The sequence below is a fragment of the Spinacia oleracea genome, chromosome 3 (assembly GCF_020520425.1).
Source record: "Spinacia oleracea cultivar Varoflay chromosome 3, BTI_SOV_V1, whole genome shotgun sequence".
Lineage (NCBI taxonomy): Eukaryota > Viridiplantae > Streptophyta > Magnoliopsida > Caryophyllales > Amaranthaceae > Spinacia > Spinacia oleracea.
This window is the reverse complement of record NC_079489.1, coordinates 140352683-140376671: the sequence shown is the minus strand read 5'-3', so window position 1 is coordinate 140376671 and position 23989 is coordinate 140352683. Positions and strand designations below refer to the sequence as shown.

Below are 23989 nucleotides of genomic sequence, written 5' to 3'. Positions count from 1 at the left end.
TAATAGTACCTTAAGGGAGATTCTAGTTGGTCAATCTTAAGGCGGATCCGGACGTGCTGTGGACTATCTACGGAGGGACGACACTTGGAGTCCTAAAAGACTTGTTCTTGTTCGGTTCGGGCGCAGCTAGGGAAGGCACGCAACAAAGAGTATGCATCTAAATTATGCTATATGATTATGTGTAAATAATATGTATTCCTGGCTTAATGGTTGTTTCCGCATGATTTATGAATTGTCATATGTATCATAACCTAACACTGATCCCATTCGGAAACGTGTTTAGAAATCCGAAAATCAAATATTACCAGGAAAGAACTTTCAGCGCCCACCTTTGGGCGCCCGAATTTTTAACGCCTGAGCTGGGGCACTGAAAATGCAGCCCAAGGCCCAGATTTTGCAAAAACACGGAATAGGAAAGGACTTAAGACCGTGTTGCTAAAACACGAGGCCCTATTACAAGTAAGATCAAGCCCAAAGCACCTTTAGCTCCCAAACAAGCAAAAAAATAATAATAACAGTGAAACTTGGTCGAAACTTAGACTCATCTCAGAAAACGCTCATGTACACTTTTCAAAAAATAAATATCATGGTCATTCTTCGAAACACCAAAAATATGTGTCGTCAAGTCATTGGTTTTCCAAATAGAAAATGTCTGTCTGGCAAAGGGATAATCCGGGCAAAGCCAAAACCGGATGTCGCCTGAAAGCTAAAGTCGCACTCCACGGCTTCACTAAAAATAGCACACTACTATAGGAGGTCGCTCGCACATACGAGCGTGGCCCCAAACATGATTACAAGACGCGAAAAACAACCGACGAGCCCCAACACTTGGGGGCTCACGAAAAGTGGACTCCAACAGGGAGCGCCAATCAAAATCACATTCCCAGACTGCGCCACGCACCATAACATGTTTGGATCTCTCAAAAAATATTGTTAAACAAAAATACACAATGTGGACCCACTTATAGGACACATCTAATCAGGAAATATTATGACCCACCAACAGGTTGTAATCACCAAAAGCTCTTCTACATAGGCAAAATAAGAAATTCAAAATGGGCTCGCCCACCCTCAGCGGGCAGGGTCTGCGTCACTAGCCGCGCAGGTCCTCAGTTTTCGAAAAATAAAGTCTTCAAATTTAAAATAGGCTCACCGTCTTCAGCCGGCGGGGTCTACGGCGCAAACCACGTAGGTCCTTATTTTCAAAAAAAAAAAACAAAATAAAATTTCAAAACAGATTCGTCCACTTCTATCGGACGGGGGGGTCCACCCTCAGCGGACAGGCTCGCCATCTTCAGCCGGCGGGGTCTACGTCACAAACCGCGTAGGTCCTTATTTTCAAAAATTTCAAAACAGATTCGTCCACTTCTATCGGACGGGGTGTCCACCCTCAGCGGACAAGGTTCGCCACCTTCAGCGGGCGGGGTCTACGTCACAAACCGTGTAGGTCCTTATTTTCAAAAACATCAAACAGATTCGTCCACTTCTATCGGACGGGGTGTCCACCCTCAGCGGACAAGGTTCGCCACCTTCAGCGGGCGGGGTCTACGTCACAAACCGCGTAGGTCCTTATTTTCAAAAACATCAAACAGATTCGTCCACTTCTATCGGACGGGGGGTGCACCCTCAGAGGACAGGCTCGCCCACCTTCAGCGGGCGAGGTCTGCGTCACTAACAGCGCAAGTCCTTAGTCGCTGCAGCGATAACTTTTATTGGTTTTCCCTTTTTCCAAAATTAAAGGATTGGTTTGTTGGATTTTCCTTCGTTTTACATCCTATAAAAACAAGGGGGTTTTTTCGTTTAGCTAGCCCTGAAAATGAGAATCTTTAAAAACGTTTTACCTCGTGATTGGGCTTGGCCAGGCCCAATTACACTTTACAGCTTTAATTTCGAAAACATCTGTAGTTACTCCCAATGACAAAGTGAGGGAGTTTCTACGCATCTTTAGATCCTTCCAATTAAATGATAAAGTGAGGAAGTTTCTATACTATCAGTTGACAAATCCCAATGACACGTGAGGGATATGTCGACACTTCAAGTGATGACCCTTAAGTCAAATGTTATCACTCGGGGGCTCGTGAGACCCTCGCAAAACAGGTCACATACACCATGGCTTGTGTGACGCACTCCGTCTAATACTTTGACCATCGTCTTACTCCAAGACTCAGTCAAAGTGGGGGCTAACTGTAGACACCTACTTTTGTCCCCATTCCCGCAAGGGAAAGGTTCGATGATGAAAGCATAAAAACTCCACTTGACAACGCATCTCCTATAAAATATACGAATCTCGATTCCCTATTTCATTTCACCCGAAACCTGCTATTTATGGAAACCTGCTAAAAATAGTAACTGCCGTAAAAGGTAGCTTCTAAAAGTGGCAAATCATAAAAGATAGAAACCTGTCAGAATTAGGTGTTGCATTCCAACATAAATCTTAAATGAGATAGAAAACTGCGAGAATCCTATTCCTAATAGGATTCGGAAATAAGAGTTACGTATTAATTAAAATCCTAACGAGCCTAGAGTTCGTAACGGGCCCAGACGCATTCCGTCACAAATTGATACGCGCTAAAAGACTCAAATTAATCTCAAACTCTACGGATTTTAGAATCCGAATCTGACTAAACAAAAACTGCCCATATCCTATTTTCAACGCCTGGCTCTGGGCGCTGAAAATACCTGGGTACGTCTATTTTCCTAATTCTTTGTGGATTAGAACTCTGCAATTCTATCTTTCCACGAATATAAATAGACCCCTAGTTTCGACGTGAAACAACACACAACAACACATAATATATTCGGAGTATTGACTCTAAACCCCTTAGCCTAAGCCTCTCGCTGCGAAACTGTTCACGCGTTCTGTCGCAATCGATCCATAAATCGAACAGAACGTATCCTGTCCCATAATCGAGATTCGTTAAATAAAAAGGAGAAATAGCAAAGTCAAAGTGGTTAGTTTTCTGAGAACCGTGACGCACCTCTCAAGGGTGCGTCGTAATGTGTCCCTTTTCGATGATTTAACTGCTTTCCTCGCCCTTTTTATGAACTGTTAAACTAACCTAATATGATTGTTCTATCACGCCTAACAAATATAATATTTTTGGGAAATCGGATTATCATGCTAGGTCCCTTAATGCTATTTAAATCAGATAATCACGATCGAATTAGTATTATATGCTGCATATTGCTGAAATCAATTCAGATTAGTTTAATAGTTAACGCATGTCCCTTCAATTATTTATGCTGAGCTAGTAAGGATATCCTACCTCTGGAGTTATCGACGAGCGAATTACTCCTCTCGGTAGTTACAGTCCCCCCGAACCCTCAATCTCTACCTTGCGGGTGTATATTGAGAGATCCCCACACCAGGGATCACAAGGGAACCTACGGCCGTCGTGGTCAAACATAATTGCACTCCCTTTATGTCACGATAATCGGGTTTTGTCAGTTTTTCTCATTGTTGTTAAAAACTGAATGGCGACTCCTATATTACTAGTCAATTGGGTGTATACTCACAGGAAATCCAATTACACTTGATTGAATAAAAATAATCGTCACACCCACGAGGGACAAGGTCACGCATTAGCCTCGCGCTTTTTCGACCCCCTCACACCCTCCGTCCCAGATTAGATGTTACACTTTCCTTTTTCGTCCGTCCCAGATTAGTTGTTACACTTCTAAATTAGGAATGACCCCACAATTATTATATTGTCTCTCTCTTCCCACTAATTTTTTTTTGTCTCCACACCCTCTCTAATTCAATTAAAAAAATACTCCACTAAATCCTATCACATCTACTTTTTCAATAAAATAATAATTGATAACCACACTACTACTTATCGCATTAAACTGTGTGCCCAGAAGAGTGTAACGACTATTCTGGGACGGAGAGAGTAAGATAAGAGGGTATAATTGTAAAAGTTGTATTCCAAAAATGGAATAAAGCATAAGTGTAAAGAATTTTAAGGAAATGACTTAAACGGAAAGCGTAAAGCACATTTAGGAACGGGGGTAGTATTTCGTTTTAGTTAAGAACTAGATGCTCATCTGTGTCTGTTGTTTGTGTTCTTGTTCAGTTGTTTTTTGGACATTTTAGTTGAGGTTTTTCCTTTGTTTGCTGATTAATTTTCCTATTGAGGTTTTTGTACAATGCTTTAATGTTTTGGTAAATTTTGTCATTTGCGACTTGATTTTGTATATTTTGTGTGTTTTTGTTCATGAGATCGATGTTGGAGTAACTGTTGTTGTTGTTGTTGTTGTTGTTGTTGTTGTTTTCGTTCATTATATGTTTGATAAATTTCTAATGTGCTGCTACTTGATTGTACTGACTGAGGAGATTTTGCTGCGAGTGTTTGTTTGTTTTTTTGTTTGTTTGAAATTGACTTCAATAGAGTGGATTTTAGGATTTGGAATTAAATATGAGGTAGTTTCAACTTTCAAGTACTTTCAAGATTCCATAAAACTGTGATGCTTAGTCTAATTTTGATTGCAGGAATCAGTTGAGGCTCTGTATGTTTTTGCATCAGATGACAACTTCAAGTCACATTCTGTGCAATTGTAGAAGTTGCAGTCCCTTTTATATTCCTTAAGCAGTTGCAAGATCCTTAGGTTACGATGAGATGTTGGTATGCTGGTCTGCTTTATCAGCCGTGACTTTTATCTGTTGTGCATGTTCTAGTTCAGTGTGTCTGCAGTTGCCTTCGATAGTGTAGTTCTTTGCCGGTATGCTCATCTAATGTAGCATGGTTTAGTTGGAAGAAAATGCAAATGCAGCCGGTAGAAATGTTGTGTTTGATTGCTAGCATTGCATGTTGTTGAAGCTTGGATGTTTCTAAAGAAGAAGCGAATGTGGATAGGATAGCAGATTAGCAGGGTGTAATCTTAACTAAAACAAATTTAATTTTAACTAAAACTCAAAAAATCATAACTAAATCTCACAAAATCATAACTAAACCTCAAATTTTTAATCTTAACTAAAAAAAAAATTATCCTTAACTGAAACGATATACTGACTTAAATGCAAAACAATGTAACTAAAGCATTTTTTTCATAACTAAATATAGCAAAAGTAAAACTAAAAATAAATTACTCTTAACCAAAACCAATTTAATCATTACTAAATTAAATCAATAATTATACTTAAAAAAAGGGGACTTGTTAAGGAGAAAGAAAAGGAAAAGAAATATGGGACTACAACAAGGCAATCCTGGTAAGCGGTTGCTTTCATTGTACCTCCACCACCAAATTTGTCGAGTGCCATAGCACGATGGATCAGCGCGGCGTCGACGATAAGCTGACCACCAGCCGCCATAAAACAACGACTAATCAATTACCTGCCGCAGTTGTTGCGAGGAGGCGAATCGCCGCCTCTGTTTCCCTCGCACCGCAAGATCTCCGTTCGAAAAGGGAGGAGCTCAGGCAGCGGCATCGACGGCAGGTGAATAATCAAAATCATAAATCTAAATCAAAATCCTAAAATCAAAAACCTAAATCAAAATCTTAAAATCAAAAACCTAAAATCAAAATTCAAATCCAAATGAACGACGAGCTTGACGAGGGAGAGGGGTCGGCGGCAAAGCTTCCATGGAAGGCAACGACCTTGAGGAGAGAGAGGGGTAGCGCGCGGGAGAAGGAAAGAGGCGGAGGGTTTGGACCAGGAAAGAGGGGAGCTTCAAGCTTGTAATGAAAAATGAAGGGGAAAAAAACTATATTTACATTGCGCTCGACCCACGCGCGCGTGGGAAAACATGTGGTCTGACAAACGCGTGAGCGTCAGGCCGCCTGACAGAATAGTTATTCGTTTGCTAAACATGTTGGTGCTTCCTATTGAGAATATCCTATAATAATATCTATACAAATATAAAATATTGTGATTGATTATAATCAATCAATCACTACAATCGAGGAGATATAATCTCCTTGATGTAATCTTCAATACTTCCAGTATTTCTTCTAGTGTATGGCTAAAGGGTTATGTGTAATGTGTATGCATTTGTTTTTCTCTTCTGTGGTTGTCTATAGCCGCTAAACCATGGAAACGATCACTGATTCGCGTTGTTTGCTTGGCTGGTGATCATTTCTAGTGTCCTATTGATGGGTCGGATGATAATATAAAGGCGAGACATAGCCTGTGGGGATGGACTTGTTCTCAGTAGACAAACCTATCTTATATCTGATATATACTGTCAGAAGCACCTAAACTAATTCCAATGAAATACCAATAATCTTATAACTTAAAATATCAAAAGATCATCAAATGAGCGAAGATGATAGTTCCTTCAAAATCTAAACAACATTCACAACTGGCAAAGCTGACATAGCATTATAATGTTAAACAAATACTTAGAAATAAGCTTCAAAGTGTATGAAATTGTAAAAGAGGTGCAAATTTGGTATCTCAAGCCACGAGCCACACCACTCTTGATCTTTAGAAAAAGCAGATAAAAGGTAAGGCCTTTAAATCGACTACGTAATATTCCATGGTCATATCTATATGACTCTGGTATACAAATATTGTAGAAAGCAAAGTTATAGGATGTATCAAGTAGCCGAGCACCCATAATTAATGTGCGAAATTATTTCAGCACTCACTGCCTATCGTGTGAGTGTGAGCGTGAGTTGTTCTTGTTCTCTTCACTGAAGCTCGCTATGCCGGATGCAAGCCACGATCTCACAGCATTTCCTTCAAGACAAATGAAAGGCTATAAAACATGCTATCGGAGGAAAACACACGTCAAATAACATATCCATATTGATATTGTCATATTGATATTGATGGCATACACCAATAGGAGAAATGAATTTGCTAGCTTAAAGGGAACAGGAACCAGAAGATGGAAAATATCAGAATCCAAAACAAAAGTAAGTAAACAAGGTGCTCAAACAGAGTCAGACAAACCTTGCTTCATATTGTGATCACAGTCCAGCTAGGTTACTTGTAATCCAATTCTTCCAATATCTTTGACATCTAGACATATAAATGTGTGTCATAAAATAGATTAAAGTAGAATAGCCTAGTGCTTTCCAAACCTTTGAATAGCCAATTCATCTCTGAATGGCACAAGCTGCAAAATTTAGTAGCAAATGAAATCGCTTGCCTTATATCTCTATAGTTCAAACCTAAACAACCCATTCTGCAATTCCCACTCATCTCTTGCGTATAAAAAGAGGCATCAAAGATATACACAGGATTTGACAGAAAAAAGAGTTATAACTTAATGCTACTGGGGTCTGGAACCCCCAAAAGAAATCATTCATGAAAAAATGCAGCCCTAACTTAAATTACAGCAGATGGAGCACATAGTAACGCACTTTATACGTTGCTACAGTATTTTCAAATTTTGCATCTCTTGAACTTTCAATTCATCAGCAGTAGAATAACTTTTAATCTTCAATTATTCATTATCAATTCCCAGAGTATCAGCCAATGAATTTCAATGGATCAAAAAGTTAAAATAACCCTGACACAACCTGAACTATGTGAAATAAGCCAACATGAAAACCAAAAAGAAAACGAAAACGAAAAGATAACCACAAAATGGATCGACGATGACCAGAATTATTACATGAGCAAAATGGCAAACTTTAATTCACATACGCTCGTAGAGTGAGTAAGATTTCCACAATCTCTAGAAGCCATGTAATTTGCTGGTTTCCTCAACATCAATCTCCACTTCTTAATCTGGAAATTAGTAAGGCGACAAAGGGATACGAGATCGTAGCTTAAGTTAGTAGAGTTCTTCAACACCATAACAAACAAACAAACAAACAAACAAAATACTTTAGGCATTTTAGGGTGCATATGTGAAAACCCAAATCAAAAAGAAGAAAGAGGAAATATTGTAAAAGGCAAAAATCATTTGTAAAAGATATTTTTTTAATGGACAGCTACCTTTTGTAGAAAAGAAAGAATCAGTACCTCCAGCATAAAGGTCTGCCCTTGTAATGCATATCCTGCAAATGCGAAAAGAACTCCTTGCACAGGATCCGGATCGAGTGTTCAGTGAAGGGAACTGGAGACTAAACCGTATAAAGAACTAAGAAATCAACGTGTTTTATATTCTTGAAGCGCACACCGCAATTACTCCAGCGTCAACAGACTTGGTTTCTAGAGGGAAAGGTCAAAATTAAACAATGTCCACTATCACACTTAAATGTCGAAAGCTAGGTCCTTCAAACAAATTATGCTTAGATGTTAGTAAAAGCATACACTACCTAATCCGAATTTATTGCACGTCTCCTACTCAGGTTTCTTTGCTTATCCATCCTTCTTTTGTTTTTGGGATTAAGGTTCTGGTTTGTTGTTGCTGTTGTTTTATCAATCCTTTTCTCTTGCTTATTACCAGGTTAAATCTGTTGAGGAGTATATAGTGTTAGTGTCAATTTTATACAGCAAGGGACACTAATTGACAGAAATACGCAAAATCAAGAAAAACCTAATTCCTCCAGCAAAAGAAGATATCAATAACCAAGACGGGAGAAATAGCGAGCCATCCAATAAAAGAACAGTCATACATTAACTACAAAAAGAAGAGTTTGATTTTCCAGAGACTTCTAAAAAAGAATCACGATTTTCTAACTATACACTAGTTTGTCTTTTTACGATATCAGTTCAGCAGTTGCCCGTGTTAACCTAATATTGAACTCCCTCCAGATCCCCAATCGGAAACCAACATAACAAAACACCCCTTACCAAATTGCCACAGCAATCTCAACATAAATAACGCAGCGGAGTCAATTCTTGTTTGCTCCACCTTGACATATTTCCAGGCAGCTCTTTGCAGCTATCACTATATTATCAAAGATTTCAAAAAAGGAAAGTAACATACCCGCAAACCACTCAAGCTTTTCAAACTGGAAATTTGCAACTTCGCAACCTCATTAACAAGAGAATCAAATGGGAGATCAATTGTAGAGCTCCTACAGTCCTACCAGTTTATGAAAAAGTGAACCTAGGCGGGCAGGTGGATGGGGCAAAATGCTTTTTTAAGCAAGGCGAGGAGCATTCAAGGAGGCCCACCTAAAGAGTTACGAATAATTCACTAAAAAAGTAACTGGCTTAACCAATTTTATAAGAGAGCAAGGATTGTCACAAGTGCAATTTATACAGGAAAATACCAAAACTTATACCCCTTCTTGTGTTTGCACCATTGTGGATCGGAAATCTATTTAACAACAATAGACAGTATAGAAGAAATATATAGCGGGTTGGCGTGGGCTCCAACATTAGAAAAAAGGTGGAGACAAAAAAATGACCACATGACGAAATAGAACAAACGTTTAGGGACATCCAACAAAGAAATACGGGGTAAACTAAAAGAGACACGGGGAATAGAATATGAATGCATTTTTAAAAGAATTTAAAAAAAAAAACATGCGAGAAAATATTGCTAAAAGAGGTAAGTCAGAACTGTCATACTCTAAGCTCGAAGTCGCAATTGGAGAATTATTCAAGAGACTGGACAGTTTCAAAGGAACTAGGCTTCAATTGAGGAACATGCAGAAAATCACCAAAAAAAGTTCACCCAATAGTCCAATCAATACCTACATTGCCATTAATGTTCTTACCATGATTTTTTTTACAAAGCCTACAAAACCATCCTAACAAAATGAATTTTCTTGAAAAAATATTAACAAAAAGGAGAGAATGACCTTCTTGGCAATTGGCATGACCAGAATTATTAAACTTTGGTCAAGCCTTGGCAACTCTCTCCAAGGCCTCAGGATCAGCTTTTTGCAGAAGCAGTCCATGGGATCCTGTTACCAAAAAGAAAAAAATCCTTATTATTTCTTATATATAAGAGGCTTACAAAATATCCTGAAGAGCTAAGCAAATTCTCTATTCTTGATCACACCAATAATTGAAACATGGATGAGTGATTGTGGAACTATATCAAGGTGATACATAAAATCCAAATTAAGGAGAACAAAATAAGTATATAAGCCGAAGTTTCCAACAATGCAGTAATCAAAGTTTAACATAAGATACAGATCACAATGTGATTCTAAAAAAATCAACTTTTGCTTCTCTGTCTCTCCTTTGATATAATAAATCCGAGGTTTCGGAGGGGGTCAGGGTGGCAATGATGATGTATGAAGAATGCTCAGCAATTTATTCCATTAAAAATTTGCACCTTTTCTGAATTTTAGAATACTTCAGTGTGTGGTGCTACAGTAGCTACATAAGTTCATTAAAATATTGATGCTACAGAAGTTCATCAAAACATGCAAATGGTAATCAAAGTATAATTTTAAAATAAAAAGCCAGTTGAGAGAAAAGAAAAGGCAAGTACAAATAGAATGATGCGATTGAATTGTTTTTAAATCAAAAAAGAAGGATGAAAGACATTTAGGACATCCATTCAAGGGAAGTGTGAAAAAAATTGTCGGACACAACGAGTAGTATGTTATAGTGAACATGAAACTTAAGAAGGAACCACTGAAATGTGAAGAAAAAAGAGCACAATAGAGAATTTCTATGTCGCTGGCAACAACTTTCAATTGCCTGCAAAAAGAATAGCAAAGGAGAAAGTCGAGGATTCAAGGGAGAGATCATGTAGGATTGCGAGCAGTGACAAGAAGGAGAAGAGGAGAGTGAGGGAGGAAATCAATTCTAGAGAAAGCGGCAAAAGGAAGAATATGATCAGAGAACAAGGGGGAGGGACGACCAGAGAAGTGGGAGGAAATTTAGTCTCTGAAGGAGCAGCAAGCAAGAGTAGCTTTTAAAAAGGTTGGAGAACAACTCATTTGAACAGTGATGCAATAAAACTGTTCATTAAAATAGTAACTGGCTAATTCAATCTTATATAAGAATAAGGAATGAATGATTACCATTTACCACAACTACATTTCGTACCAGAAAAACAAAAACTAAAGGAACAAATGCATTTAATCAAGAGAATTTGAAAAAAACATCAAAGAAAGATTGATAAAAGGGTAAATCAGTAATGTCCCCTAAGCTTGAAGCCGTAAATTCTAATTCTGGGAATTTCAAATTCAAGAAACAGGACGAATTAAGAGAGGCAAGGCTTCGATTTGGGAAGGTTGGGGACTTGCGAGAATCCTAGCATGACCTGGTAGGTCTCAAAAGTGTTATCATCAAGAAAGAGACATCAAATCATAGTAACAGGATCAAATGAATTACAGCAAGTATTCAGTGAGCAAACCTTAGAACTGAGTATGGAGAAATCAAAGTATTGATTGAATGAGTCACCTTATAGAATATAGTTAAGATCTTGCTGAAGCGGTAAGTGGTGGTTGGGGATTAAAAAATGGAGACCTCCTGTGTGGTTTTGCTCTTTTCATAAATTAGTAACAAACAGCCTCTAATGTCCCTTTTGCATCGAGGATTTCTTTTTATTCACATCTAGAGGATTCCATTGACTCATCTTCACTTGCATACTCAATGCTAGGTCCGCGGAGCTTGCTCTGTAATGTCCCATGAAGTTCAATGATCTTCTCTATATCACGACTCCTCACATGATTCAGAGCCATATCATGATAAGTCCTAAGCTCAGTACCCTCATCGAAGTTACTTATGTAGTCCAAGAGCTCGAATGCTTTCTCTATATCTCCTTTCTTACATAGGCCACAAATTAAGGCGGAATAGGTGACAACTGAAGGAACAATTCCTTCTTCAACCATTTTGTGCTTGAGTTTTATCGCTTCACTAGTATTGCCAAAGTTGCAGTACCCATTAATTAAAATGTTATAGGTTACAACGTTAGGAACCAAGCCCTTCCGTTTAAGCTTCTGAAAAAGCCTTACTGCACGGTCTATATTCCTGGACTTGCACAGGCCATTGACAAGAGCATTATAGATGGTAATATTTGGAATTATACCCTTTTCCAGCATGTCATCACGTAATTGAAAAGCTTCTTTTAAATCACCAGCAATAGATTGTCTATGAATCAGAGCACAGTACGTATAATTATCCGGTACAAACCCTCTCTTCAATAAAGATGAGAATACTGTCATTGCATCTTTAAGCTTCCCAGATTTGCAAAGCCCTAATATAGCCAAATTATAGATGACGTTATTCGGAAGTAGACTATTAAACCTTGAGTCAATAGAATCTATAATATTATGTCCATCTAGGTTTGCTTGGTCTGTTGTCCAAAGCTCCTCAAGTGATCCACAATTCGAAGAAATTAAGCTGACCATTTTCTGCAGCCATATATTTGCTTCATGAATCCTACCAAACTTGTAAAGTCCACTCACCAGAGTGCAACATATAACTACATTTGGTATGAGCCCCTTCTTTAGCATTTCCGCATACACGTTCAATGCTTTATCAAACAATCCTTGTTTGCACCAACCTGCAATCAGGGCACCATAGGTGACAATATTCGGGGATATACTCCTTTTATGCACTTCAGTAACAAGACCTGGCACCTGAGATGATTTCCCACTTTTAAAAAGACCATCAATAAGAGAATTATACACTTCAATAGATGGAGAAAAATGCTTCTTCTCCATCATATCTTTAATATCAAAAGCTCGTTCAACATGTCCAATTCCGCAATAGCCACTATTAAGGATTCTATATGTCATCTCATCAGCGGGACACCCAAGATCTATCATCTTCTGGAAAATCAGCTCTGCTTCAGCCATTTTCCCTGCTTTGCACAGGCCATTTAACATTGTGTTAAATGTAATACTACTTTTGGCTAGCCCCTTGGCTAGCATTTTTTTCCACAGTTTAAAAGCCTCATCCAGCCTTTCCGTTTTTAAGAGACCATCAAGCAAAGTGCAATAGCCAACCTCATTAGGTGTCACTCCTCTTTTCAGCATCAAACGCCAAACTTGCATAGTATCCTCTAATGCTCCTTCGCGACATAGACCCTTAAGAAGAATATTATATGTAACAACATTGGGTTCAACCCCTTTGTGGGTCATCTTGTCAAAAAGAATAAATGCCTCACGAATGCGGCCTTCTCTACAATACCCATTTATCAAAGTACTAAAACTATAACAATCAGGCTTCAAACCCAAGTCCACCATTTGTAAAATTATTGACTCGGCTAGGTTAAGTTGCCCAATCTTGCAATAACCATTTACTAAGGAGTTACATATGACCAGATTCATTTTCAAACCAGAACCCAACATGTAATCCCGGATTCTAACTGCATCATCCATTTTACCCATCTGGCAATATCCATCTATCAAAATACCATACAAATGAGTATCAGCCGTCAATTCCTTCATTTCACATAGCAAATGCTCTGCTTCCCTCAAATTATACTGTTTGCAATAGCCCTTCACCAAAATGGTTAAAGTGATTGTGTTTCCGGCGATTCCCTTTTCAGCCATCAAGGTCAGAACACCTTTAGCTCCTATCATGTCTCCTTGGTTAACATACCCATTCATCAAGCCATGATACGTCACAACATTCGGCTCCAGACCTAAATACTCCATTTCTTTGATAAACGTGACAGCTTTCCCAACTCTACCACCTTTACAATATGCATTAACCAATATGCTACACATAAAAATATCTGGGGTGATTCCAATCCTAACAATCTGATTATAAACATTCACAGTCATATCGTACTGACTGTCCTTAACCAAACTACTCAACAAACTATTACAAGATCGCAAGCTCGGAGAACGACCACACTTGCCCATATTATCAAACACATAGAGGGCCTCATTAACAAGCCCCTTTTCAGCAAACACCTTCAAAATCATATCAAAAACAGTAGGAGAAAAACTAAATTCTCTATAAACCCTAACCAATTCACTCCAAACAACACAAATTGGCAACTGGGTATTTGCACAAGTATCAACAAGTTCATTCAAATAAAGCCTAGTTTCATCAAACAACCTTGCCCTTGACAAAATGTGCACAATTCTACAATAACATTTAAAACTAGGGCGATATTTCTGGTGATTGTGGGCTAACCTGAAAAACCCAAGACAAGCATCAGGGTTTAAGCGGAGGTTATGGAGGATGCCGATGATAATGTCGTCGGAAAACTTGATGGGGAGCTTGGCGGCAGTGTCGAAGCGGCGGAGGATCAGGAGGCGGCATAGGCGGGAGAGTAACTCCGGTGAAGTGAGCTTGGTTTCGTGGGTGGCTGACCAGTGGATGCACCGCCGGAGACGACGAGGAGAGAGAAAGAGATTGCGGAAGCAGTATTTGAGCATTGGAATTTGAGTTGAGTTGAGTTGAGTTGAGTTGAGTTGCAAACAATTTATTTGGAGGTTAGTTTAGGACTTTAGGTGATCGAAGACAATGATTTTGACAGAATCTAATACTCCCTCCGTCTCAAAATTATAGTTCCGTTTGACCAATTTTACGATTTTTAAGAAAAATATTTAGAGTGGATAAGTTTAATGATTGAATTGTACTTGTGTTGGAATAAGCAAAAAGACAAACGGTCTTTGTTTCCCCATGTGATGATCAAATCAGCCTCTCATTTATATTTAAAAAAATAAGTGCACATGGATCCTAATCAAAATAATTTAACCAATAAGAATACAATAATATTTAGGAATAATTACTTTAAATAATTCAACCTTTCGACGATTTTCCGTTAATAATCCAGCCTATTGATTATTATTTAATAAACTAACCTTTATACCCCATCTTCTTTTATTGCACCCATCATGTAAAATATCCGGTAAAGCAGGTCATATGCCCACGTGGCATGCTGCCATTAGTCCATTATAATTTATTAATTTTGTTTGTTTTTCCCTTTCTTTTCTCTTTTCTTTTCTTTTTCTCTCTTTTCCCTAACACCATGAAACTATCCAGCTACCGTAAAAATACCGCCACCAACTTCAAAGCCTCAACTTGCCGCAGCCGGTTCTTGACCCCACCGCCGCATGCGCCTGAAACACATAACTCGTTGGCTCCTGGGCGGGTTATTTTTTCTTTTTGCGTATCGAAATTTTTTATTCAACCCAAATGTGATTCCTCTTGACATTGGGAAATTCATGAACCTCTGACCAAATAATTCAGATCCAGACTCACAAATTAAACTTTTTGATGAATAATTTAACCAAAATATGCCTAGAAATGTCATAATTGTGAAATCTTATCAAACTACCGATTCCGATCATATTTAACAAAAAGTTCTCATCTTTTTTCATCATTAGAAAATCACAACAACCCAGATGCAAACTAATTTTTTTTAAAAGTACATAAATTCATCTAAAACATGCAATCAATTGACCACCAAAAAACTTCAAAAAAAATCACATCTTTTTCATCATTACCCATGGACAAAGTGTCTGGCAGCGTGGGGATAGAGTCATGGGTGGTGGTTAGAAAGAAAGGAGAAGGGACTGCAATGGTTGAAGCAGCAACGACGAGAGGAAGAAAGTGCAGGCATGGACGACGAAAATTCAAAGAACTCAAGTGATTGTTGATGCGGACGACGGTGGTGGTTTTCGTTGGTTATTGATGGGTGTCAGAGGTGGTGAAATTGCTCATATGGGGGAGAAGAGAGGAGTATTTTTTAAGGTAATTAAATAAAAACAATTAAAGTTTAATTTATTTTTTTGTGAAAGTGATCATGTTAGCAGGTAAGCGGTCATTTGGTGCAATAAGAGATGACAGAGTATAAAGGTTGGATTATTAGATAATAATCCATAGGTTGGATTATTAACAGAAAATGGTCGAAATGTTGGATTATTAAAAGCAATTTTTCCTAATATTTATTCTCAACCAATCAAAATGCTCAGATTTAAAGCACACAGATTCAACACAAATAGGGGTAATATGGGGTCATTTTTTCCATCTGTAATCAGACTCCCTTTTTTTTGGCGCTCTTCTTCCTCATTTAAATACAGAAAAAACGTTCACAATTTCATATACAAATCCCATAAAAATTGGGCAGCACCTCATTTAACTACAAAGGTATAAATCCCAGAAAAAAAGGAGAAAATAGAGGGAGGAAGAGTTTATTCTAGAAAAAAAAAAAATCAAAGTAAAAAAAAAAGGAAAAAAAACAGAGTAAGGGTTGCATCATTGCCTGCAGGGGAAATGACTTCAGATTTCAATCTCAACGACGCTTGGTTTCCAGATGATGAAGATGAAGAAATTGATGGATATTCCGGCTTTAACTTGAACGATGCTCCGATTCCAGAATCAGAGATGGAAGAAGACTCTGGAAGTGATGGCAATCATCACATAATCAGTTATGATAATAGTTCTGATGATGATATGGAAGAAGTTGGGGACATACTTCAAGGCAACGCCGTTTATTTTGATTTGAACCATCCACCACTAGAGACTCCACTCCATCAAACAGGAAATCAGCAACAAGCAACACAAAATCATCCTAAGCGTCGCAGGCTCAGCAGTCAAAACAAGCTTCACATTCTCATATGGCTCCTGGATAGGGCAACAAGGGGCAAAAAAGAATACGGGTCAATAAAAGCAGCAACAACTCACTTTGGGGTCGTGTCAAGGACCATATCTAGGATATGGAACACAACAAGGAGGCAGAAACAAGCAATGCAAAGGTATAATCTTGCAACTCTACATCATAATGCTGGCAGGAAGAGAATTCAATTAGACATTGATGAGCTAACCAAACTTGCAATGGGAGACAGAACATGTATAAGGGACTTAGTTCCAAAGCTTGGCATAACGAGGGGTACGATTCATCGAATGATTAAAAGGGGAGGTATCAAGCCACATACAAATCCGTTACATCCTGGATTGGGGGATCCAAACAAGATAGCAAGGATGGCATACATTTCAGGTATGCTGGTGGGGGACGCACCAGAAACAAAGACACGGTACAAACCATATGACTATGTTCATCTAGATGAGAAATGGTTTTATTTGACAAAGAAATCACAGAGATGCTATCTTGCAAGGAATGAAAAAGGCAAACACAGAGCTGCACCATCAAGCAAATGGATACCAAAAGTAATGTTCACAGCGGTTGTTGCAAGACCAAGATTCAACACACAAAAGGAGTGCACTTTTGATGGAAAGATAGGCATATTCCCATTCACATATAGTGAACCAGCAAAGAGAAGATCAAAATACAAAGAGAAGGGGACATTAGTGACCAAAGTCATTGAATCAGTAAATCAAAAGGTGACAAGGAGCATGTTAATCGAGCAAATCATACCGGCAATAATAGAAAAATGGCCACCTAGTGAAGGTCCGAAGACAATATTCATTCAGCAAGACAATGCAAAGGCACATGTGACTCAAGATGATGCTATATGGCAACAAGTGTACCAACAAGGTGATTTCACATTCATACTAGTGCAACAACCACCTAATAGTCCTGACATGAACATATTGGACCTCGGTTTTTTTAGGAGCATTCAATCATTATTGCACAAAAAAATGCCAAAAGACGTAGATGCAATGATGCAAGCAGTTCATGATGACTTTTATGAGTTGGAGCCTAAAACACTGAGTAATGTTTGGTATTCACTGCAATATGTTTGGAATGCTATTTTAAAGTCACAGGGGGCAAATGAATATGTCTTGCCACACGTAAACAAAGCAAGACTTGAAGCTGAAGGTAGATTAGAAGAGCAAGTACGTACAAGCTCCAATGTGGGCAGTCATTCAAGCATGGGATGCAATACATGGGGAAACAAATGCACAGCCAGAGTAGGTAATTGCAGCAACAGGAACAAGAAACTCACAACCGGACAGAGACACACCAGAGAGTTCTAATGCAAGGGAGTTAAACAGAAACATAACAACAACCACACAACCCAACAGAGATATACCCGAAAGCTCTAATGCAAGGGGAAGAAACACAAACAGATCAAATTCACTAAGAATTTTGGGGTAGTGAGGCTTAAACTTGTGTTTTGGGGGCATGTAGTTAAACTTTTTGTGTTTTGGGGGCATGTAATATAACTTTTGTGAACTTGAATGTGAATGTATTTTGAAACCACTCGGGTAATGATGATTTACAAAAATTTTAAGGTTTCAATCTTAGTTGTGTTGATTTGCATTATCTCATAATGTCCCTAAAAAATCACAGAAATAAACCCTACCACTAACCACTTAGCACCCGAGAAGCCTCAAATCAGTAAATATTGACTGGTTGCTAATGGCACGGAGTGGTTAGTGGCATAAAGATTTTGTTTCTCAACATATATGAAGACTCATCATTGCTCTGATAAAAACAGGACTATAAATATGGGACAATCAACCACAACTTAGCACACAAAAAACATCAACTCATTTACTAATGGCACAAAGTAGTAAATGTTAATAAGTGTTTGTTTCTCAACATTTTTAGAAATTATAAAGGTGTTACAAAACCCATTAAGCATAGAAAATGGGACGAATCTCAGAATGCCCCCCAAAACTCACAGAAATAAACCCTATCGCTAACCACTTAGCACCCGAGAAGCCTTAAATCAGTCAATATTGACTGGTTGCTGATGGCACGGAGTTGTTAGTGGCATAAAGATTTTAATTCTCAGCATATATGAAGACTCATCATTGGTAAGACACGACATAAACCTCAGAATTCCCCCAAGCATCACAGAATCAAACTCTACCACTAACCACTTAGCACCCGAGAAACCTCAAATCAGTCAGTATTGACTGGTTGCTAATGGCACGGAGTAGTTAGTGGCACAAAGAGTTTGTTTCTCAGCATATATGAAGACTCGTCATTGGTAAGACACAACATAAATCTCAGAATGCCCCCAAAAAATCACATAAATAAACCCTACCACTAACCACTTAGCACCCGAGAAGCCTCAAATCAGTCAGTATTGACTGGTTGCTAATGGCACGGAGTAGTTAGTGGCACAAAGAGTTTGTTTCTCAGCATATATGAAGACTCGTCATTGGTAAGACACGACATAAACCTCAAAATGCCCCCACGCATCACAGAAACAAACTCTACCACTAACCACTTGCACCCGAGAAGCCTCAAATCAGTCAACATTGACTGGTTGCTAATGGCGGAGAGTAGTTAGTGGCACAAAGAGTTTGTTTCTCAGCATATATGAAGAATCATCATTGGTAAGACACGACAACAACAATCTCAAATGTCCAAATCAAACCCCACACACAAGTCAAACCAACACAAATACACCACCCCACGCCATCAAACAAACAGAGGACATCAAAGATTCAAAACAAGGGGCATCAGAGATTACATTCAATTTAAGGCTCGAAATAGGGGCATCAATAATCATCAAAAATTCAATTTAAGGCTCGAATTAGGGCCATTAAAGATTCAATTTAAGGCTCGAAATAGGGGCATCAATAATCATCAAAAATTCAATTTAAGGCTCGAATTAGGGGCATCAAAGATTCAATTTAAGGCACAAAATAGGGGCATCAATAATCATCAAAAATTCAATTTAAGGCTCGAAATTAGGGGCATCAATAATCCTCAAAAATTCAATTTAAGGCTCGAATTAGGGGCATCAATCAACATCAAATATCAAATTTAAGGGTCGAATTTGGGGAATCAATCAGCATCAAATATTCAATTTACGGCTCTAATTAGGGGTATCAACAATCATCAATAATTCAATTTAAGGCTCGAATTTGGGGAATCAATCAACATCAAATATCCAAGTTACTGCTCGAATAAGGGGCATCAACAATCATAAATAATTCCAGGGCAATCAACAACCAAAACAAGGCAATCAACAAACACTCAAAAATCCAGGGCAATCAACAAACAACCAAAAATCAACCTAAATCTGAGAGCCATCAACAAACAACCAAAAATCAACCAAATTCCAAAATAAAAATCCACCCTGGCCAGCAAGAGATCTCACTTGCTGGCAACCATATCAACATGCAAATCATCCTCCTCCATAAAAAATTAAAGAGTGAAAGAGAAATTAAAGAGAGAGGACTTAGCTCTGGTCACCAACAACTCGATCCAGCACCACCGGATTCGGTGTCAGAATACTCCTCACCGTCATTAACCACGTCGGATTCGTGGGGATTCCATGGGTCGCCGCCCACACGAACACCAGGAACCACCGGATCTGGATTAGGAACACCACGAAAAACCGGATCTGGTTGATTTACCTCAAAATCTTCATGAGGGGGCGATTTTGGAGGCGTTTTTACTGGCGAATTTGGAGGGTTTTTTCGGCGACTTTGGCGGTGGCGGGTTGTTACCCTCCACCGTTGGATCAGACAAAGAAGACTCATTTCTTCCCCATCTAAATCGAATATACTCACGAGAATAGCTATGCTCGCCCTCACACATGGAACCAAGATCACAGTGATCGAGTTCGGTGCATTCATAAGGCCCAGAATAGGGTTTATCATCTTCTGAATCAGTAAATCCATGGAAAGACATACTTGAAATTTTATGTGACAACAAATGAAGATCTGATTTTCTGCGAAATTTTGGAAAAGTTTCAAAAATACGAGTGAAATCTGAGTGTTGAATTAGGGTTTCAAGCTACGAAGAACAGAGAGAAAGAGCTACAAGAACAGAGAGAAAGATGAGAGAGAGAATGAGAGAATGAGAGGATGAGAGGCCGTGAGAAATGGGGTAAAATAAGGGGTGGGGTTGGTGGGTTTAATAAATTGGTGGGTTGAGAAGTCAAATAGAGCTGTTGGGAGTCAAAATGGTCCCCTAACTTCTTTTTTTTCTGATTTTTGCGTTAATAAATTAGTTTTCCTTTTTTTTTTAATTTTAATGGTCCCAAATAAGGGTAAAGTAGGAAGTTTAGTACATCTTTAATTAGAAACAGGACTATAATTTTGGGACGCTCGTTTAGGAAAGCAGGACAATAATTTTGGGACGGAGGAAGTATATCGCGTTCGATTTAGACCGTGTAACTAAGTTAATCCAAAGAACATAATGTGAGGTTATGATACATATGACAATTCATAAATCATGCGGAAAAACCATAAAGCCAGGAAAGAATATTATTTACACATAATCATTTAGCATAGAATAGATGCATACATGTTGTAGCGTGCCTTCCCTAGCTGCGCCCGAACCGAACAAGAACAAGTCTTTAGGACTCCAAATGTCGTCCCTCCGTAGATAGTCCACAGTACGTCCGGATCCGCCTCAAGTTAGACCAACTAGAATCGCCCTTAAGGTGCTTAGGAATTTCGGCTATGTGTTTGCAAGTGTATGGCTGATTTTTCTTTCAAAAACTTACCCTTTGAATACTTCAATCGTACCCATAAATTGTGACCCTAGGCACCTATTTATAGGGGTATGGAAAAGGAATTGTAATCCTACTAGGATGTGGATTTGCTAGTTAGAATCTTACTAGGACTCTAAATAACAAAATCAATCTATTAGGATTAGGATTTAATCTTTGCACGAATTCCAATAGGATTAGGATTCCCGCACAAACGTTGCACGAGCCGTGCACCCGCGCAAGCCTTGCGGCCCACGTCAGGCGCACAGCACTCGGCCCACGCTGTTGTGCTCTCGCGCGCGCGCGCCCTTGGCTGTGCCTGGTCGAGGCGTGCGTTGGTGCATGCGGCTCGCTGGGCGATGGCCTGGCTTCGTGCTGGGCCTTCGTCTAGCGGGCCTCGTCCGATTCTAATTCGTACGATACGCTTCCGATTAAATTCCCGATTCCGGAATTCATTTCCGATACGAACAATATTTAATATTTCCGATTCCGGAATTAATTTCCGTTTCGAACAAATATTTAATATTTCCGTTTCCGAAATTATTTTCCGATTCCGATAATATTTCCGATTCTGACAATATTTCCGTTTCCGGCAATATTTCCGATTCTGGCAATATTTCCATTTCCGAAAATATTTTCCGATACGTACCATGTTTCCGTTTCCGGCAACATCTACGACTTGGATAATATTTATATTTCCGATACGATCCATATTTCCGTTTCCGGCAATATCATCGTTTCCGGAGTATTCATTTCTTGCTTGTGACGATTTCAGCTCCCACTGAAACCAAGATCCGTCGATTCCGAATATCCATAGATAGAGTATTTAATGCCATTAAATACTTGATCCGTTTACGTACTATTTGTGTGACCCTACGGGTTCAGTAAAGAGTAAGCTGTGGATTAATATCATTAATTCCACTTGAACTGAAGCGGCCTCTAGCTAGGTATTCAGCTCACTTGATCTCACTGAATTATTAACTTGTTAATTAATACTGAACCGCATTTATTAGACTTAACATAGAATGCATACTTGGACCAAGGGCATTATTTCCTTCAGTCTCCCACTTGTCCTTAGGGACAAGTGTGCATTTCCTAATTCCTTTGTCGCTCGATGCTTGCTCTTGTACATAAGGTAAGAATTGTCATCCTTATTATGTCCAGAGGTGTTTCTCGGTTTCAGAGTTCTACTGATCAAATAAACAGATAATCATAGCCTATGATTCATCCGAGCACGGCCATGCATTTCACAGTTTCTAACTCTCCGAGTGGCCTTGTACAACATTTAAGCATCTCATCCCGATTTATGGGAGGACAATCCCAATCTTGCGATCTTGAGATTAGACTTCGTTTGATAGGTGATTACCTGAGCGTTGCCTTTATAGCCTCCTTTTACGGTGCGACGGTTGGTCAACGTCAAAGCAACCAGTTCTCAAACAAGTAATCTCAAATCACTCAGGTATTGAGGATTTAGTGTCTAATAATTTAATGAAATTTACTTATGACAGATTTTCATCTCTTACAGTAAAGTTTCATAGGTCTGTCCGATACTAGTCTTCCCAAAGTAAGTATCTATGCAAATGATTCTGACATTGCCATGTCCACATAGTTCAAGAAACAGAACTACTAGTCATCTTGCATTCTAGTCGTCTAACGTTTTCTATGCGTCCAATTTTATAGAAAACTCCGACTAGGGACCATTTTCAACCTTTCACATTCAAGTTCACTTGATAGACATTTCTTAGTCACATGACTGGTCCTGATAGTCTATCTTGTATATATCGTCAAATTGAAGGGACTCATCATTTAATAAACCACAAATTAAATGGAAAAATGAATTCTATTCATTTATTGTGAATGATTAACCAATAATGTTTTACAAAGATTTAAACTCTAAAACTTTAAAACATTAAATAAGGATATCAAAGCCATTCTCCAATATGCTTGATTCCCATAGCTGCAGTGTGCGAGTTGTGCTTCGCCTGCGACAGAGGTTTAGTCAATGGATCTGATATGTTGTCATCAGTTCCAATCTTGCTTATCTCGACTTCTTTTCTTTCAACGAACTCTCGTAGAAGGTGAAATCTACGAAGTACATGCTTGACTCTCTGGTGGTGTCTAGGCTCCTTTACCTGTGCAATAGCTCCGTTATTATCACAATACATGGCTATTGGTCCTTTAATGGAGGGGACTACACCAAGTTCGCCTATGAACTTCCTTAGCCATATAGCTTCCTTTGTTGCTTCATGTGCAGCAATGTACTCCGCTTCAGTTGTAGAATCCGCAATGGTGCTTTGCTTAGCACTTTTCCAGCTTACTGCACCTCCGTTGAGGCAGAAGACAAACCCAGACTGTGATCTGAAATCATCTTTGTCGGTTTGGAAACTTGCGTCCGTATAGCCTTTAACAATTAATTCATCATCTCCACCATAGACCAGGAAGTCATCTTTGTGCCTTTTCAGGTACTTCAGAATATTCTTGGCAGCAGTCCAATGCGCCTCTCCTGGGTCTGACTGGTATCTGCTCGTAGCACTGAGTGCGTACGCAACATCCGGGCGTGTACATATCATAGCATACATTATTGAACCAATCAATGATGCATATGGAATCCCATTCATTCGTTTACGCTCATCAAGTGTTTTTGGGCACTGAGTCTTGCTTAGAGTTATTCCATGAGACATGGGTAGGTAGCCTCGCTTGGAGTCTGCCATCTTGAACCTATCAAGCACCTTATTGATATAAGTGCTTTGACTAAGTCCAATCATCTTTTTAGATCTATCTCTGTAAATCTTGATGCCCAATATGTACTGTGCTTCTCCTAGATCCTTCATCGAAAAACATTTCCCAAGCCAAATCTTGACAGAGTTCAACATAGGAATTCCATTTCCGATAAGTAATATGTCGTCGA

At 38.9% G+C, this 23989-nt stretch overlaps 2 protein-coding genes across 9 annotated transcripts; one reads left to right on the top strand and one right to left on the bottom strand.

The window, feature by feature from the left end:
- Positions 1 to 6204: 6204 nt before the first annotated feature.
- LOC110779577 (putative pentatricopeptide repeat-containing protein At1g19290) lies at positions 6205 to 14203 on the bottom strand. Of its 8 annotated transcripts, none has more exons than XM_021984064.2 (8): positions 11213 to 14201; positions 9652 to 9756; positions 9419 to 9543; positions 8215 to 8352; positions 7919 to 8107; positions 7566 to 7681; positions 6899 to 6967; positions 6205 to 6682 (listed from the first exon to the last, which is right to left on the bottom strand). In XM_021984064.2, exon 1 carries the CDS (start codon positions 14146 to 14148, stop codon positions 11356 to 11358), a length of 2793 nt encoding a protein of 930 aa, XP_021839756.1. In that variant the 5' UTR covers positions 14149 to 14201; the 3' UTR covers positions 6205 to 6682; positions 6899 to 6967; positions 7566 to 7681; positions 7919 to 8107; positions 8215 to 8352; positions 9419 to 9543; positions 9652 to 9756; positions 11213 to 11355. The 8 variants fall into 8 exon arrangements, 6 of the variants coding, with proteins under 6 accessions (XP_021839756.1, XP_056696834.1, XP_056696832.1 ...); XM_056840856.1 differs by having other exon boundaries at positions 7598 to 7681; XR_008931144.1 differs by having other exon boundaries at positions 6899 to 7681; positions 13904 to 14044.
- A 1788-nt stretch (positions 14204 to 15991) lies between these two features.
- Positions 15992 to 17656, top strand: LOC110780261 (uncharacterized). The gene has a single exon (XM_021984688.2). It carries the CDS (start codon positions 15992 to 15994, stop codon positions 17654 to 17656), a length of 1665 nt encoding a protein of 554 aa, XP_021840380.2.
- The last annotated feature ends 6333 nt before the right edge of the window (positions 17657 to 23989 follow it).